General features: G+C 49.2%; 1 protein-coding gene across 1 annotated transcript; it reads right to left on the bottom strand.

Annotated features, from left to right (window-relative positions):
* Window positions 1-2,197: 2,197 nt before the first annotated feature.
* CSRNP1 (cysteine and serine rich nuclear protein 1) lies at window positions 2,198-17,272 on the bottom strand. The gene is made up of 5 exons (XM_066550752.1): window positions 17,199-17,272; window positions 10,076-10,271; window positions 7,535-7,794; window positions 6,768-7,064; window positions 2,198-5,713 (listed from the first exon to the last, which is right to left on the bottom strand). Exons 2-5 carry the CDS (start codon window positions 10,245-10,247, stop codon window positions 4,730-4,732), a joined length of 1,713 nt encoding a protein of 570 aa, XP_066406849.1. The 5' UTR covers window positions 10,248-10,271; window positions 17,199-17,272; the 3' UTR covers window positions 2,198-4,729.
* Between the last annotated feature and the right edge of the window lie 529 nt (window positions 17,273-17,801).

Genomic DNA, 17,801 nt, shown 5'->3' with positions numbered 1-17,801 from the left:
GCAGTGGGTAAAGGAGCCTTAGATCTTCTGCAGAGGCAATAAAAGCATCCCAGGTGATGCATTCCTGTGGCTTCCAGACTCCATGTCACTGCAGCAGGCACTCCCTCTGCCCATCCAAGAGCATTTCCCATGGAATTCGGCAGAAGTTTGCCATGGAATTCAGCAGAAGTTTTCCCCAGGCTTTCCAAGAGGCTGAGGCCTTAACTCAGACCTGGAGGTCAGCTTGGCTTTCCCCAGGAAAGGGCACTGCAGAATGGCCAATTATTGGCATGTTCCCATTTGAGTTTTAGTCTGTTACTGGTATGGGATGGGAAAAAAAAACCCCAAGGTTCTGCACCGGGGTCAGGGCAATCCCAAACACAAACACAGGTTTGGTGGAGAATGGCTGGAGAGCAGCCCTGGGGAGAGGGACTTGGGAAGGAGGGACTGAGGAAAGGCTGGGCACAATCTGGCAGTGTGCACTGGCAGCTCAGGAAGCCCCAAGCCCATTGTGGGCTGCATCCAAAGCAGCTTCCCTAAAAGAGCTGGAGAGGGACTTTGGACAAGGGCACGGAGTGATAGGACAGGGAAGCTGGCTCTAAAGTGACAGAGGGCAAGTTTACATTAGATATTAGGAGGAAATTAATTACTCTGAAGGTGGCGACGCCCTGGCACAGGTTTCCCAGAGAAGCTGTGAATGCCCCATCCCTGGAAGTGCCCAAAACCATGCTGGATGAGGCTTAGAGCAATGTAGTGAAGTGAAAGGCATCAGGAGAGGGGTTGAACCAGGTGGTCTTTAATATAATCCCTTCCAACCCAAAGCTTTCCAGGAGTCTGTGACTCCCCATGGGGATGCCCATGCCAGAGGCTGGTGGGATGCAGCACCTTGGGGCTGCTGCAGCACTGTCTCTTGGGGCTGTTGGGTCCCCTGGTGATGATGTCTTGTGCCAGGGCACAACATAAAGTCATCACCATAAGCCAAAAACCCACCAGTGCTGCAGCTGGAGCTGTATGTTGGGAGCTATTCCACTCCCAGTCGGAAAATAGGTAATGTAAGAGGGAATTACAGGCGTAAACCCCACAAAAGAAAAAAAAAAACCCACAACTAAACACATCCCTCTGGGTGGGTAAACAGGCTGAGCTTCACTGTGTGTTGCAGAGCCTCCATGGATGAGCCTCTTTTCAGTATTTCTGCTTTTATAGCTCAGCAAATAATTTGTAACAAATAGTTTCTTCAATTAATTGAGCTTCTCTGCTCTGGGGGCAGATGGCAACCTTTAAAAATGGATTCCCAATGGAAAACTAGACAATGGCATTCTTTGGCCAATTTCCCTTGCTTTCAGGTCAATGGCAGTGGTTATGATTTATGCCTGTGCTGACAGCCACAGACCCATGGGAGAGGTGTGCTTTTCCCCATCTAGATTCCTGGGATTTATTCATCTTTTTTCCTTTGTACCATGGGCTGCTTCACATGCTACTCACTTCTTTCCGTGCTGTTGCCATGACCAAGAGTATTTTTTCTGTTTTTCCCCAGGGGCACAGGACCATGGTGATGCTTCTGCCCAGCTGCATCCTTCCAGGTCCCAGGGGGAGCACGGGGCAATGAGAAATGATTTGTAACCCAGAAGGGAAAGTGGTTTCCAGGGTTTCCCAAGATTTCTCCTTGGCGATGTGGATGCTGCCAAGACTGTTGTCTATCCCCCCCCTTAGGGACAAGCAGCCACCATCCACAAGGCCAAAAAGTTTGGGAAAACCACATCCCATGCACTGATTTTTTACTTTATTTAGAGAAAAGAGAAAAGGTTATTGTGTCACACAAAGGACATTAGTGAAGACACTGCCGTATTCAAACAAAATTCTTTTATTGAAAGTGTAATGGAAATTTCTTCATATTGCTTTGATGAAATGAGAGACAGCAGCTGTAGACAAATATGCTTTTTTTTTTATAAACAAATGCAAATGGATAAGGTAAAAATAAAGCATTTTTTTAACTTGTACCTTTAAGCAACATAATCACAATATATACACAAAGAAAGCTAAAATAAAGCTATGTTGAAACCAAAGTGTTTCAACCAATACATTAGATAATTACAGATTGTGTCAATAAATACCCAGTTTTTAAACTGTTTAACAGGCAACTTTTTACACAGATACCAAGAAGAAAAAAAAAATTATATATTTACAATTCAGTGCCCTGGGGAAAAAAAAAAAAAAAGAGAAAAAAAATATTTTTTTTCTTTTTTGGCACCAACACAAATAAAAAGAATAAATTACTGAAAAAAAAATCCACAAGGCAGGAGTCAATCCCAATCATTCATTTTAAAAAAGTGTGTGTGTGTGTATATATATATTTATATATAAAATATATAAATATATTTTATATATATAAATATATATATGCAGAGAAACCTAGGAATGTTACAAAATACATTAGTGCCAATAAATACAGAAGGCTACCAGACTTTCAACTGTCAGTATTTCGGATGCAGTCTGAAGGAACTGAAGGAACTACCACCTAGGAGATAACCGGAAAGGGGATTCTTCAGTCTAAAGAAACAATGACGACAATGAAAAATAATAATAAAAATAATAGTTATAATAACAATAATAATAATTATAATAATAGATATATCCAGGAAATCCTCCATCTGCCAGTAGTATTCCTACAGTCGCCCCGGGGGCGATGCCTTGCGGGAGGAAGCGGCAGCGAGTGCGGGCCCAGGACCCGCTCGTGGCCGTGGGGGGTCAGCTCCATTTCCAAGTTGACCGGCTCAATACCAGAGAAGATGTACAATTAAATAGCAATAATAAGGATTTTCTAAAAAAACAAACCCCAAGCAACCCACGTTTCGTACGCCAGAAGTTTCCTAAATTGCCGGCAGGTTTGCAGCGAGGCACCTGTCGAAGAGCAGGTATCCAAGAGCACCATCCCTGTGGTTGGGGATAGAAACAGTTCAGCCAATGGAAAAATCCTCAAATCCATGTTTCGGGGTTGGTTCCCTTGTCTGTGTGTCTCTGCACCCCCAGAAGTTTCCTCCAGCTGCTCCCAGGGCAGCAGAGCTGGGGACACCAGAACTGTCTCCTCGTCCTGTGCTGGTAATGCCAGGAATCACTCCCATCACCAAATTTTCCAAGGGGGAATTTAAAGTTGGTAGGTTTTAAATCCATTTTGCTTTTTCCATACCACTGGTGTAGGCACTTAGTGTATCACTGATGCACAGATTTTTTTTGTCCAGTTACATCTCATGGCCAAACAGTGTCTTGCTCTCAGACTGACTTAAATAGCAAAAGGCCAAGGCAGCCTCCAGTATCCTTCCTCAACACAAAGGTTCCTCTCATTTTAAAAACCAAAAGCCTTCAGTTTTTCAGCTTGGTCTTCAGGTCTTCAAAAACTGTACTCACAGGGTAAATAACCCAAAACATTTCATATCCATCTGTTTTGCTTGAATTACTTGATTCACCTATATAAAAATACAGTACAATCAGTGTAACCCACTGGATTTTGGAGCTGCGACATCCTTGGTGCTGGGGAGTCTTAAGGAGCACTTGCTGAGGAGCTTGAGCACTGTTGCTGTTTTGGCTTTGCTCTCCCAAAGCCCCCCACGAGGGCTGCCAAGGTCCTTACGGTTCCACCTCCCCACCACTGCTGACAGTTCCTCTGCATATTCAGGCACCATAACTGATGGGGAAAGATCTCATGGCCAAATCCCTAGGAAATTAAATAAATTATAAAATAATTTACAAAAAGGGCTTGGGTTTTGTTTCGTGCTAGTATTAATGTTACTTCTTAAATAGTTGAAGGTTTTGCTTGCTTTGCTCTCCACAGTGACATTATGGAGACCAAACACCATTCTCATGTCTATGACAAGGCTGGGAGAAACCAAGGGATGTTGCACGAACTCTTCCCTTGTCCCTCCTCTCCCACACCACTTCTGTTCAGTGTTTTTAGAAATGTGAAGTGAAGACCAAACAGCCAACATCATTCAGACTCAGAAAAACCAGGGTCATCTTCCTCTTGAAGACCTTATTGCCCTTCCAGGTCATCGACAAACCACAGTGCTATTCACGTACTACAGGTAGAAAATAAATAAATACAGATATATTATGCAAAAAAATATGATTGTACACATAATACATCTGAGGTATTACCAATTTAAATAAGGTTTCATGCTAGTTCAAGCTTCAGTGGCTAGTTAAATTCTGGAATTTGCAATAAATAGATGAAGAATGATTATGTATATAGTGTATGGATCTCTTCTGTAAACCTCGTTAGATTTAAACGTAAGAGTGTGTTGGGCCGACTCTTACGCAAACCACAAATTTTCACAATAAATACAGCTTCAAAAAGTTGCCTTAAAAAGTTCCTGCAACACTGAAACGTTTCTAGAAGGGGCTGTATGGACGACTGGCAACGTTAGCGAGGAGTTTTTCTCAACAGGTCTTTTCGTACAAAACACAAGGAAATTCTCATGTGAAAGTCTTTCTCCCTCCCTCCCTTCCCCACCCCGTCATGAAAGTTTAGAAATTTTTGCACAAACAGCGAGAGAACTGATTGTAGCTGCAGTATGTCAAAACGTCCATGTTGTATAAAGACCAAAAATAGTTAATTTGCTTAGAAAGTCTTCTGCTGTTGCTGTTTTTTCTTCCTTATATTTGAGTAGCACACCATCCTTTCAGTGAAAGTTTGCCTGTCCAACTGTTCCTCCGTTTTCCTTTCGGCATCAGTCCTTGCCTGAGCCACATCAGTGTTTCACACCTTCACTGTCTCCATCAGTGATGACTTGATGGCATCCTCCAAAAGTTGATTGTCTGTGAAAGGGGCTGGGGTTTCAGGGACGGATTCGGACAAACCAATGAGGGACTCCAAGAAACAGGAGCCCTGATCTCCGGCTTGCGGGAAGCCAGGGAAATTAGGCAACTGAAACTGTAACGCTGAGAAGTTATCCAGGTTCTCATACTCCTTTAAGGAGTTGTAAAGGGGTCCCAAGTTATAGTCCGAGAAGGACTGGAAGAAATCCAAGGAATCAGAGGAAAGGCTGAGGTCGGCGTAGCTCTTGGAGCAGGGCTCAGTGGAGGAGGGGGCGCAGCAGGACAGCCCATCGCACCTCCCGTGGGCTGCATCCTCCAGCAAACCCCCGCTGTCCTGGTTGGCATTCTCATCCAGGCACTCTGAGAGGTGGGACAAGTGGCCAGGGACAGGCTTGACCTCGCTGCCATGGTCCTCGATGAAGAAGTCGGTGGGATGGAAGCAGCTGAGGTCATCCTGGCCACGCCTGCTCTCCTCCTCGGCGTCCGAGTCGTTGAAGTGGAGGATGCGCGCCAAGCCGTCGTCGTCCACGTCCGACTGGGATTTGTCGGAGGGGAGGCTCTCGTAGGGCTCCTCCAGGTCCTCGCTGGGGTGGGAGGAGATGGAGGAGTCTGTCATGTCACTGCTGCAGCTGTTCTCCCCCAGGGCCTCCAGGTCGGGGCTGAACTGGAAGGCAGGCGCCAGCGGCACCGCGCGCTCCTCCAGCGAGCCCTTCCCTGCCGCGCATCCCAGCGCAGGGAGCCGCTCCCGGAAAGGGGGCTCGGCCTCTGCCACCTTCTCGCTGCTCTGCTGCTGCTTCTCCAGCTCCAGCTTCATGATGGTGTGGATGAAATGTGTCTGCACGCGGGCCTGGTTGAACTCGATCCTGCCCTCAGTGTTGCCACAGCCATCCTTGGTGCAGCCGCAGGGGAAGGAGGTGTGATCCATCTGGCAACAGGGAGAAGCAGAGAGGGAGGGTTAGGATTGAACCCAGTGGCATAAAACCAAAACTGCCCATGACTTGTCTGCCCTGAGAAACCAAGTAACAGCTGAGGGGTTTAAAGCAGGAAAGAAAAAAAAACCAAAACATCCTGCTCTTTTGAAGAGGTGTCATAAAAAGCTGGATTTCAGTACAAGTGAAGAAAAAAGATTCCAAAAACAAAAAGGTCTAAAAGGAGACATAAGGGAGCAAAAGTGAGTTTTTTCTTTATTGCGATTTAATAATTTCACTATCTGATCTGCAGCAGCCACTAGAGGGGAGCTGTGACACACACATGGAGCACCCGTGTGTGTGCACCCACCTCCGCCACCCCCAGCTTCCAAACACGGCACTGAGGGAGAAAGCAGCGCCCAGAATAGGGAATGAGGCTCCCTAAATACAGCTGGGCAGGCACCTGCAAAAAATACCCTGAAAAATATAACTCACTAATTGAATAGAGGGGGATTATCCCACTGTGCAGGTGGCCTGCACAGCTCCACTGTGGGCTGACGCTCAGCTGACACTCCCACGTTCGCCTGAGCGCGCTGGGATTTGTGACACACACCAGAAGTAAAAGGAATTAAAAATAAAACCTGGGGGAGGGGGAGAAAGCGCAGCCTCGTGTGAGGAGCAAGGAGCTCTTCCTTGCAGACATTCCCACGTGGCCCAACAGGAGATCAAGCAGGTATGGATCTCGTGGGAATGCAAAGCAGGGACATTCTCATTGCAGTGTGGGGATGGCTGAGTGTGTGATTTGGGAAGAGAACACTTTCAAGCAGTGCCTGCCTTGCAGCCTGAGGGATGCTCCAAGAGCTTTCCTCACCTCCAAGAGCCGGTGGGAGCAGATGGATTTACAGGCTGCCCCAGCTCTGTCCAAAGATTCCAAAAAACAAAAAGCAAAACAAAATGGTCCAAAAAGAGACATAAGGGAGCAAAAGTACATTTTTTCTTGCTCACACCCCCCCTGCTCTAACGCACAGCTGGAGCCATAGCATCCCTCCATGCCCAGGGGTGAGGCTGTACCTGACATTTAATGCCTGCCAAGCTGCAGCTGCAGGTCTCGGGGTCGCAGACCTCGCGGCAGTCGCAGCCGCAGTCCTCCCGGGACAGGCGGATGTTGTGCAGCTCCCGCTTCTCCTCCTTGTCGATCTTCTTGACGCCCACGGCCTTCAGCAGCGCCCGCCTCTTCTTGGCGGGGTAGGGCTGCAGGAAGAAGCCATCCTCCAGGTCCACGTTGCTGACGTCGATGTCGTCGTCGGAGATGTCCTCGATGGTGAGCTGGTTGGCCTCTTCCGACTCCTTGGTGCCGTTCATGGTTAGCTGAGGGCAGAACATGGACAAAGCCTTAGGGGATTGTTTGGGACTCAGAGCCATTGGAACCCCCAGGTGAGGGGAAACAAGGAAGGAATGAGCTCTCCCCCATGGTGGCCAACCTCAGGATCAACATCTAAGTCAGAGCCCACAAAGACCTGACTGGAGATGTGTCCTGGGATATCAAGTATCTAAACCAGAAATGAAAAGACTTTGGGAGACACCAAAAAGAGTCTCAAGTGGATTCCAGAACAGAGAGGTACTACCAAAAGAGCAAAAATGTCTTCTGTGTTTTTTCACTTTTCTAAGGAGGAGAACTAAATTAAAGTCCCCCCACTGGAGCCTGTGTTTTTTGGAGACCCAAACTGAGAGCTAAGGATTGATGCTCCCAGGTCTCAGAGGCTCTTGCTAAAAACTGGCCAATTAACCAACAGCATCCACCAGCTCCTCATCAACCCAGCCCCACGCTCCTCACTCACTTTCCATTTCAACGCTTCCAACTTCTCCTCTTTCAATTTCTCTTCGAGCTTGCCCCGACGGACGTTCTCCTGCTCCTTTGAAAACTCTGCCAGCGTGAACTGGCGGGAGGAGCTGTGTTTGCTCACCATGCCCAGGGTACAGCCCCCACGGCTGGGCACACTCGTGAAGCCCTGGCAGCGTGGGAAGTAAAACACAGTGACCCGGTCAAACTCCACATTGTTCTTCTTTAGTCGCTTGGATTTCTTCAGGATTGACGTGGCTAAAAAGGGGAGAATCAAAAAAAAAAAAAGCACTAAGCCATGCTGCAGATGGAATAGAAATATTACAAACAGGCAGGATTTGTAATTACTCTCTCAACAGAAAAACACTGGGACAAAGCTACAACATTGCTTGGTGGTGTTTTAGGAGCTAACACTTCAGAGGTGGGATGACGATGGAGAGGAAGCTGAGCCAAGCTCTGCTGCATCAGAGTCAATGATGAGATTCACCCTAAGAGGTGGCTGCTGCTTTTCCTTCCTGCTTGACTTCCCCCAGGAACATCCATTTGCTTATTCTTCACGTGTGGCAGAGCATAATGAACAAGCAACCAGCCATCCTACACATCTGTCTCTCTAAATCTACTCTGCCCCATGCTCAGGAGCCCCTGGTCTGCTCCTGGGATGCCAGGGCATTGCTATTCCTGGTGCTTCATGGCTCCAACTTCTGTGGCAGGGCAGAAAACAGCCCAAATTGTTGTTTTTTCTGGTACTTCCTTTCACCATCCACTGGGAGGAACTCTGAATCTATGGTTTATTCTCAAGAGACTCATTTGAGAGCAGCTGCAAAGATGTTAATCTTTGTGCAGGTGATGCCTGGGTAAACACGGCAAAACATGACTCTGGTTTATCTTAAACTGCTGAAACATGCTACACATCACTTAGAGCAGAGCCTCTCCAGAGATACCTGGCCCTGCACAGCTGCACATGCAAACACAGCAGATGCAGGGGGACTAATTAGTCAGGGCAGGTTCAGAGTCAGTGAGTTTCCACGAGTGTGGCCTGCCAAGAAAGTAAAGCCAGGCCCAGCCGTGTGAGGGTGGCAGGAACAAGAGCCAGCTACACCCAAATTTGTGGTGGGGAGGCATTTCTGGTCCCATTCTCTGCTAGTGCAGGGGTGCTTTGGTTGGAAAAAAATAACCCAGAAGGGGTGGGTGACTGCTGCAGAGCTGGGATCAAGCCCTGCTCTTTGGGAGGCAGAGCCACAAGCAGCCCTGCAGTGGGATCCAAGGAAAAGACTGCAACAACCCGAGGGGCTCAGCTGGCTTGGTGGGCCCCAAAGGCTGTGAAAGTGCAAGACTGGACAGTTAACTGCACCCACATTTCACAGGTCTCACTTGCCAAAATATAGTGTTTCGGTTTCATGTGGAAAAAAAAAAAAAGATAAAAAAGAAGTGTTCACCCAGCTGTGTCAGCAGCTTCTGCTCAATAGCTGGGGGTTCACACTGGGCCCTGCAGTCACTCTGATCGTATCTTTGCACTGTGAGTTGCATTTTCACAATAACCTTGACTCAATCTCCTAAAACACGAGCTCTTTATCAGAAGGCAAGTTAACCACCACGATCATCTATCGGCCGAGCTGCTGCACTTTGGCATTTGCTTCTCTCTCCCTGCACCCCTCCTCTGAAATTGTTTTCCCATTCCTGACCCTTTTCCAATTGAGCCAGAGAGTACAAAAAGTTCATTGTTTTGTCACAAAACCTGGGAAGACAAGCAAGAATGAGACTCTTTATTATTACAAGACTTCTAAAGCCTTTTCAGACCACTGCGTGTTTGTGTATGTCTGCTAAGTGGACCTTAACTGCTATATACAGTGGGTGTTCAGTATAATTTACTAGGTTGGACTATTTCTCCTCCATGAAGATGTTCTTCTATTGTACTTTTTATTTTTCCCTTCACACGGCAGATAAAGGGCTTTACAACACTGCCTTCTGTGTGTTTTCCTAAAAGCTCTCAAAACTTACATTGCTGGGAAAACAAAATAGCTTTTATCTGTACTAGCAGTTCAGGCAATGTCAAACGTGTCATGTTCTTTGGCAAAGTACCCAATTTACGTAGGAAACAAGTTCTGAAATGGTAATTACGTTACTGGTTAATCATTTTTTAAAAAGAGCATTACAGGCCTTCACTGTCTGATTAGGTTTTGCCTGTGAAACAGCTTGACAGGGAATTGAGGGATGGTGGGATGGTCCAGCAGCACAGGCTTGGAGGCACCCACATGCTTTTGTGCACACCCATCCTTGGGTTTCTATTCCTGCAAACCTGGACTTCAGCAAAAATATTCCAAAGGAATTATAAATACTGGAAGGAAGGGCTGAGGAAGACCACTGTGAGGTGGATGGATGATTATAAACCAGTGTCATGACAGGTAGCAGGTGCCACAATCACTTCCAGCCATAAAGGTGTGTGCCCCAAGGGGGTCTCTGTGTGGTGGTGACCCACCAGCACCCTACAAAAAATCCATGCAGAGGCGTGGCTGATCCTGGGAAAGCCAGAGCTACTCACGGGTGAAGCTGGACATTAAGGCAGAGCTGGGCTTGGGCTCTCCACGGGAATTCTCCTCATCAGTGTCCCAGCCTGAGGATGCTGAGGAGGAGAGGGGGGAGCAGGAGGAGGAGGAGCAGTAGGTGCTGTCATCTCCCAGCTCTTCATACTTCCTTTTCAATACTCCGCTCATGGTGACGCCGTTTTTGTCATATAACTGGAAAACAAAGGGAAAAAACCAACATGAGGCCAGGGAAATTTTAGCAGTTTCTGGTGAAGAGCAGGACAGCTGTAACCCCCAGCAAGGCTTCCCCATCAGCTCCATTTGGCAATGCAGATGTGATTCCCAAAAAGTGCTGCCCCTAAAACACCTCATCTCACTACACTCGCTGTGCTCACCTGTGAATTTCTCTCCCATTTCACAACACTGCAGAAGGAACTGACTATCCCAGACAACAAACTGTCCAGAAACCAATCCAATCAACACAAATGTCATCAAACAGTAAGTATTACATTTTGCTTACTAATTCTTTTATGTTCACTCCTCACCCAGATCGCTTTCTATGCAGTTACAGCTTTAACGTCTTGCTAATTACAAAAATAAGCCAGTTTGCAGAAAACAATCTGTTGGCATGATTTACTTGCTACAGCCCCCCGGGGAAACAGACTTATTAAATGAAGCACTGAAATACAAATATATCAACTGTGAAGAACAGCCCTTCTCCTCACGGTGCCTTTCATAGTCAGTCCCCCATTCAATAAGCTATTCTTGTTTAGGCTGGGTTATGTATCAAGCATAGAAGCAATTAAAAACAACGCAGCTAATTAAAAACAAAGGAGCTCTGTACTTGCCTAGATTCCTAAATTTCCTGCATGCTTTGCCCCTGCTCATCTTAAAGGAAAAAAAAAATAAAAGAAAGCCAAAAATAACTGTGTTGCATCTTTTAAACTTTGCTTTTATAAAGTCTGTGCAAATTCGGGAGATGAAAAAAGAAAACACGAAAGCCTTTGCCTACAGTATGTTTGGGCAATGCTCTCAGGCACAGGGTGGGATTCTTGGGGTGGTCCTGTGTATGGCCAGGAGCTTGATGATCCTTGTAGGTCCCTTCAGCTCAGGATATTCTATGATTCTAATGGACATCAGCACCCACTCAGCCTGGGGCGCACTGATGATGGATCATTCCACCTTTGAGACTCTGGCAACACCAGCCCAGCTCCCCCTGCTCCTGCAGGAGCCACTGCCAGCTTATTTGGGAGCCAGTGAGCCATCCCCAGAGCTGAGAGCCAGGCTGCTGCCTGAGGGGTGGCTTGCTCTGACCCCGTCCCTCCAGGCTGTAAAGCACAACCATGGTGGGAGGGATGCAGCCCCAGCCCAGGAACTCCAAGGAGGGGAGAGGCCCGGCAATGTGCGATGCTAACAGCCACCCCATAATACACAAAAGCTAAAGCATCCCTAGAATTTGGATAACCTGGGACAGTAGAGAGCCCTGGGATGGTGGCAGTGCAGATACAGGGGTGCCAGACACCCAGTCCACATCCCCTCCCACCACACGAAACTTCTCCATTCCTTGCAACCCAAACACTTTCTCACCCCGCTTTACATGTCTGAAGTTAATTTAACTCTCTGAAAAAGAAAAAAAAAACAAAAAACCTGCCCTTCTGACAGACCAGACACCACACCAGAGGCAGAACCTCCCCATCATGGGATTTTCAGTGTCCCGACAGCACCAAGCAGTATCACGTGGCAGGACAGGAGCACACAGCTCCTTCCAAGTCCTGCACCAACCCTCCCTAATTATGTTTACCACCAGCTTCCCAGGAGACAATAGTCACCTTAAAGGTCAAAAAAGTCCCTGGCTGAAGCACTTCCCTGGCCTGGAGGAGTTAATCATTGGCTGCAAGGTGTGCTTACAGGGCCAGCACGTCCCCCTGAACCTGGGGAGAAGTGATCCCTCCATCCCTCCTCCTCCTCCTCAACAGACCTGGAGCTGCAGGTGGTTTTGCCACAGAGGGGTTGTTGTTTTTTTGGCCCTAATCCAAAATAGATGCAGAGAAGGTGGATTTGGCCACCCTCCAGCCCCAGCAGCACATGTCCTACCCAACACCTGGATTAACCCCTTCCCTGCCTGCTCCATGGCAAAGCTGAGCTCGCAGGTGGCCACAAACCAAATAACAAACTTTTTATTTGCCTTATTTTTGTGTATGTGCCTCCTGCTCTGTCTCATGTTTGCTTTAAGAAGCAACCAGGAACAACGAAATTCTCCAAATCCATGGCAGGGGTGCAAATCAAAGCCTGGGCAGCTTTTTGTTTGCAGACCCCACTGTCTACCTGGAATGGGCAAAAACTTTGCAAAAGTGGCTTGAAAGAGCATCAGCTCGTGCTGCAGAGAGAAAGCTCCACAGGACAGTGAGGGATGACAGTGAGGGATGCCACTCTAGCCAAGGGAGGGAGAAACCAGCTCCCTAAAATGCCTGTAGGACACATTTCCAAGAGCAAACACCCTCAGAGATGCGATGCTGACCACATCCATGTCCCATGGGAGACACTGGAGGCTGCTGGAGCAGCCAAGGCCACGCTGCTGAGACAGGGATAACTCCCAGGGTTGGACCAAAGATGCAGCAGCCCTGATGCTCAGGTCACCAGCCAACCCAACAGCCCAACAGGGGCTGCACCACATCCCCCCAGACCAACCCCAGAGGGAAACCAGAGCGCTCTCCTGCAGCCAGAGAACCCAGCTAACACAAACACCAAGCCAGAGCCAAGGCAAGCTGTGCATAAGATGGTGCAATTCTATTTATTTATTTTTAAAATACTATCGCCAGCCAGGAGGATGAAGGGAGGTTTGTGCAGCTCCCCATCTATGAGAATGAGCCAAATGGATAGGGGGAAAAAAACACTTTTGGCATGCTGGCTTCTTCAAGACACCTATTGTTTTGTTAATGCAAAGGAGGCGTTGTGCAAACAGGATTCTCAGCTAATGGGAAAAAGCTGGTTAACCTGCTGCCCACCAGCCAAAATATAGTGATTTTCTCCTGTTACACCTTCCCCCTCATTGCTGATTTATGGCTATGATGTTTTCCAAGCCAAATTTTCAAGTCCTTCTCAGGAGAGACATAGTAGAGCTTCACCCATCAGTGTCTGTTTCTACCCTACCCCAAAAAATCCTCCAGATGGGCATTTTACTGTCAAAGCCAGGGTGAGCCTCTGCTCCCCTCCTTGCTCTGGCATGTGGAGACAGAATTCACACCAGCAGTTTAGATGCTGCCTTTAAAGCCATGTCACCAAGGCCACTGGCCACTCAGCCAAAAAAGCCCAGAGGCCCATTCAGACACAATGAGGATATTTTAATTGCAGTAATTTTGCAAGGAACCTTAAACCCATAGCAGTGTCTTAAAAGCAAGTCCCAAAAATGTCCACAGCAGCATGGAAAAAAATAAATATCTATATCTGAGTTTGCCATTGCAAATCTCTGCAGGCACCATGGAGTGCAGGATTTTACCACCTTCTCTTTTTTTTTTTTTTTTTACATAACCTGAAATAAAATAATCCTATCTTCCTTTCAGTTGCCAAAAAAGACATTCTGTTCTTGGCTAAGACTTCTTACTCATCTATTTTACTGAAAACAGCTTTTGGAACAAGTACATAATGCAATGGATCAAACCCGCAGGAATTCCTCTCTGGCACCAGAACTCCCACTATCCTGGGAATACTTTCTAACAAATATTTAGCCCAGATGTGCATTCCTTTCTTTCTCTCTCCCTCCTTTTTTTTTTTTCTTTTTTTTTTTTTTTTAAAGCATTAAAGTTTGGGTGGGGGGAATAGGAGGGGGCAGTCCAGTTGGGGGGGAAGGGAATCCAATCTGCAAAGTCCCATTTCTGGCACCCAACAAGTTGCAGGGTAAAGCCCTAATACACTGGAATGCAAGGAATTAATGTTTTAACTATCGTCCTCTTGGACGACGTCTCAACAGTAAATATTTCGAGTAATTTAGATTTAAGAAGGTTTGGCATTTGTTTAGCCAAGTGCAGAGGAAGGCAACTAAAAACCCCTACCAGTGTCCAGTCTCCAGGAGACTGCACAAAGAGGCTTTGGGCAGAATTAGGAGAAGGAGATGTTTCAGTGCTGTGTTTTGGGGCTGTAGATGTGCTTTGAAGCGTCAGGCGATCGCAGCAGCGCAAGCAAAGCAAAGGAAACTCCTCACAGCGACTCCAGCAGCTGCCTTTGCTTGTGCCACAATTCCCATGGCATTGCAGGAGAACACCCAGGAGCAAGAATATTTCAGATTTTGGGGGGTTGGTTGGTCGCTGGAGCATCCTAAAGAACGGAAGGATCCCGATCTGTGCATGAGTTATTGAGAGCAAAGTTTCTTTTGCCAAATGATTCAGGGAACACCAAGGAAACAACAATCCCTCCGACCCCCCAAAAAAACTCAGCACAGTGCACAAAAGTATTTGTTTCCCGGTGACTTTTTGAGCTGGTTTGCTGACTTTAAAGCTCAGGAAGACAAAGTGGCATTTTGCATCGCAGGAGGGCAAAGCGGATTTATTGCAGAGCACACCGAGGTGGATGGACTGTTCCCAGCACACCGGGGCGCTGGGAGCGAGTTCAGGACCGCGCTGAGCCGTGAGTCAGAGCGGCTCCCGCTCCCTCCCCCGGAGCCGCAGTGGCTGTGCAGGTCTAGCAGGAGTAAATATTAGTTTAAAAAACACCACCGCATATTTTAGCCAGGTACGGCTCCGAGGGCAGCTCGTGGAGCAGCGCTGGGGGAGTTGCTGGGGTTGGTGTTTGTTTGCACGCCGCCGTTTCTTGCGGGCAAAGAGATCTCGGTGTGAGAATCCCCCAAAAAGTGCTGCGGAGCTGAGCTTGCCGCTCAGCAATCCCAGAAATCTGATGTCTAACAGCAGCGGTGAGCCCAGCAACACCTCAGGGTTATTTAATAATCGCCACACTATCAGCACTGATTCATTGCTCAATCATTTAACTATTTTAATTCTTTACATATTTACTTAAGTGGTTTCCCCTGTGCCGCCGTGACAGCCTCCCGATGACAGCACTTCCCAATTTCGGGGCTGACTGGAGCCAAGGGGAGCGGGATCATCCCACCAGGAGCCTCCAGGGGACAGTCCCACGCGTGTTCCCAGCCACATAAAGCTGTGCTTTCCAGTTCAGACCAGATTATTTTCACCCAGCTGGGTCTAAGGTTTCATAACCTTGCTCCGGTTAAAAATAGCCTCTGCCTACTATGCAACAGCAAAACCCAAAGTACGTCGTGCTGCGGAGTGGGAGCATGAATCAGTCCGTAGCACCACGAGTTTATGCTCCTGTCAGAGACTGAGCAGGCAAAACACCTTCCCCGGAAGGAGAAGCAGAAGTGTTTACTCCATCTCCTAATTTTTGGAAGGCCACAAAGAAAAAAAAAAAAAAAAAAAAGAAATAAAAGAAAAAGAAAAGAAAAAAAAAAAAGGCTTGTCAGATTTTTCTACCAAGCCCTTACTTCTTGCTGACAGCTTGAAAGGTAAATAAGAGATTTCAGCAAATACATTAAAGGTTATCTGACACGGCCCAAAATGAAAGGAGGTTCGGATGTACTCGGCGCAGATTGTGCTGTAACAAACAGGAAAACAGCGAAGTGTGCTTTGTCTAGGAAAATCCTCTATTTGATCACACCTCATGACTAATTCATACCAGGTTTCCATATTTGTCCTCCTGTAGGTACACGCTGTGCAGTTACCTTCCCTGCTATATATACGCACGCATTTCCTGCGCTGAATTATTAAAGCCTTTGCCGGGAGCTGCGGAGTCTCTCCGGGAGGAGAACAAACCCAACCATCCTGAAAATAACCCCGCCCCCCCACCACACACACACACACACACACACCTTGACGGGCTACCTCTGCAAACTGCTCAGCAGAGAAAAACTAAAATCATTTTCATAAAAAAAAAAATAAAGTAATAAAATCAATTAATAATTGGTGATCAATTCCTGATAACAAATGATAAGACTTGACCTGGCAGTGCTGGGTTAAGGGTTGGACTCGGGGATTTTAGAGGGCTTTTCCAGCCTTTAAGGATTCCCTCATTCTGTGACTTCGAGGTTCGTAAACGGCCGCGAGGGTTTTCCCTCCATCCATCCCACCCAGGCGTTGGCATTCCAGGCGTTAGTAAGGCTGAGCTGCTTTAGGAAAGGGCTGTCCCTGTGTGTCAGTCTCTTCCTACAGCGACATTATGTAACTCGGAGGTGACAGACACTTTTGAGGATGCCGGTGGTAGAGGAGGGAGTGGGGGGGAGCAGGCAAAAAAAAAAAAAATATATATAAAAAACTGAGAAAACTTAGTACTCGGGGGCGGGAGGCAGGGTATCCTTTTTTTTTTTTTTTTAATTTTATTTTTTTCCCTCCTTTTTTTCAGGTGGGCTGTAAAAGCCGCGATGTCTTATTTCGGGAGGCGGGGGGTGTGGGGGGTGCCCCGCTCCGTCTGTCCGCCCGTCGGTCCCTCCGTGCGCCCGTCGGTAGGTGTTGCTGTAGCGACGGGAAAGCATCCCCAGCCGGGCGGATTTGGGGAAGAGCGAGCCGGCAAGGCTCCCCCCAACCCCCTCCCCAACCTTTCTCTCAACATCAAAAAATTGGAACCGCGGCCGCGGCGATGGAGCGGAGCCTGGACTTACCGGGGGCAGGGGTGAGAAGGGAACTCTGCGCTACTCCTAACAAATAGTATAAAGCTGCTCGGGTGTCCGTAGGGCAGAGTGCGGGGGGCCGGCTCGGGGGCGCAGCAAACCCGCAGCCCTTCCCCCGAGGAAGGAACGCGGTCCCGCTGCCCCGGCGGCTCCCGGAGCTCCCCGGCGGCTCAGCCCCAGCCGCAGCCCCGCCGGGCACAGCAGCGCGGCCAGACGGCGCCGGGGCGGCGCGACCGCCGGCAGCGGGCGGCGGGCACCGGCAGCGACCCCCGGCACAGCCGGCGGGACGGCTCCGAGCCGAGAACCGGCGGCCGAACCCCGCGCTGGGCAGGCACCGAGCGGACCCCGCAATCGCAGCCCTCGGTGGTAAAACGCGAGCCTCCCCCTCGCCGCCCACGCCGGCTCCCCCATCCCCATCCCCATCCCAATCCCCATCCCCATCCCGGCGCCGCTGCCCGCCCGGTCCCTACCTGCGGCGGCGGTGGCGGCTCCGGCTGCAGCGGCGGTGCCTGGCGCGGCGCCTCCCGCTCCGCTGCCGGGGCCGGGCCGGGCTGCGCCGCCCCGCGCTGCCCTTTTCCGTCAGTGGAAAACTCCGGGCTCTGACGCAGGCGGTGACAGGAGCGGGGCCGGCCGGCCCGCCCGGCTTCCTGCCCCCGCCGGGCGGGGCGCTGAGTCAGGAGCGGCGGGAGGCACCGCCCCGCATCGCTCCGCACCGCCCCGCATCTCTCTGTACCGCCCCGCATCGCTCCGAACCGCCCCGCATCTCTCTGTACCGCCCCGCATCTCTCTGTACCGCCCCGCATCTCCCCGCACCGCCCCGCACCGCCCCGCATCGCCCCGCATCTCCCCGAACCGCCCCGCATCGCCCCGCATCGCCCCGCATCTCTCCGCATCTTTCCGCATCCCCCCGCACCCCTGCGGATCCCACGGGGGAGCTGCGTCCCACAAGAGATTGAGGAGCCAGAAGGGACAGCGTGGACCCCAAAGTGGGTCTGAGTAGCACGGAGGGATGGGGACCCCAAAATGGATTTGGGTTCCATGGGGAAGCTGTGTCCCACAAGGGGTTGAGGAGC

Source organism: Molothrus aeneus, chromosome 1 (assembly GCF_037042795.1).
Source record: "Molothrus aeneus isolate 106 chromosome 1, BPBGC_Maene_1.0, whole genome shotgun sequence".
Lineage (NCBI taxonomy): Eukaryota > Metazoa > Chordata > Aves > Passeriformes > Icteridae > Molothrus > Molothrus aeneus.
This window is presented reverse-complemented; position numbering and strand designations above follow the sequence as displayed.

What these genes read in the sequence shown, in the direction of transcription:
- CSRNP1 (XM_066550752.1), bottom strand. Translation starts at nt 10,247, where the DNA reads ATGAGCGGAGTATTGAAAAGGAAGTATGAAGAGCTGGGAGATGACAGC. An exon ending in CTTAATGTCCAGCTTCACCC is followed by an intron (nt 7,795 to 10,075) that starts GTGAGTAGCTCT and finishes TCCCCTTTTTAG; the next exon opens with CCACGTCAATCCTGAAGAAA. An exon ending in TGGAAGCGTTGAAATGGAAA is followed by an intron (nt 7,065 to 7,534) that starts GTGAGTGAGGAG and finishes TTCTGCCCTCAG; the next exon opens with CTAACCATGAACGGCACCAA.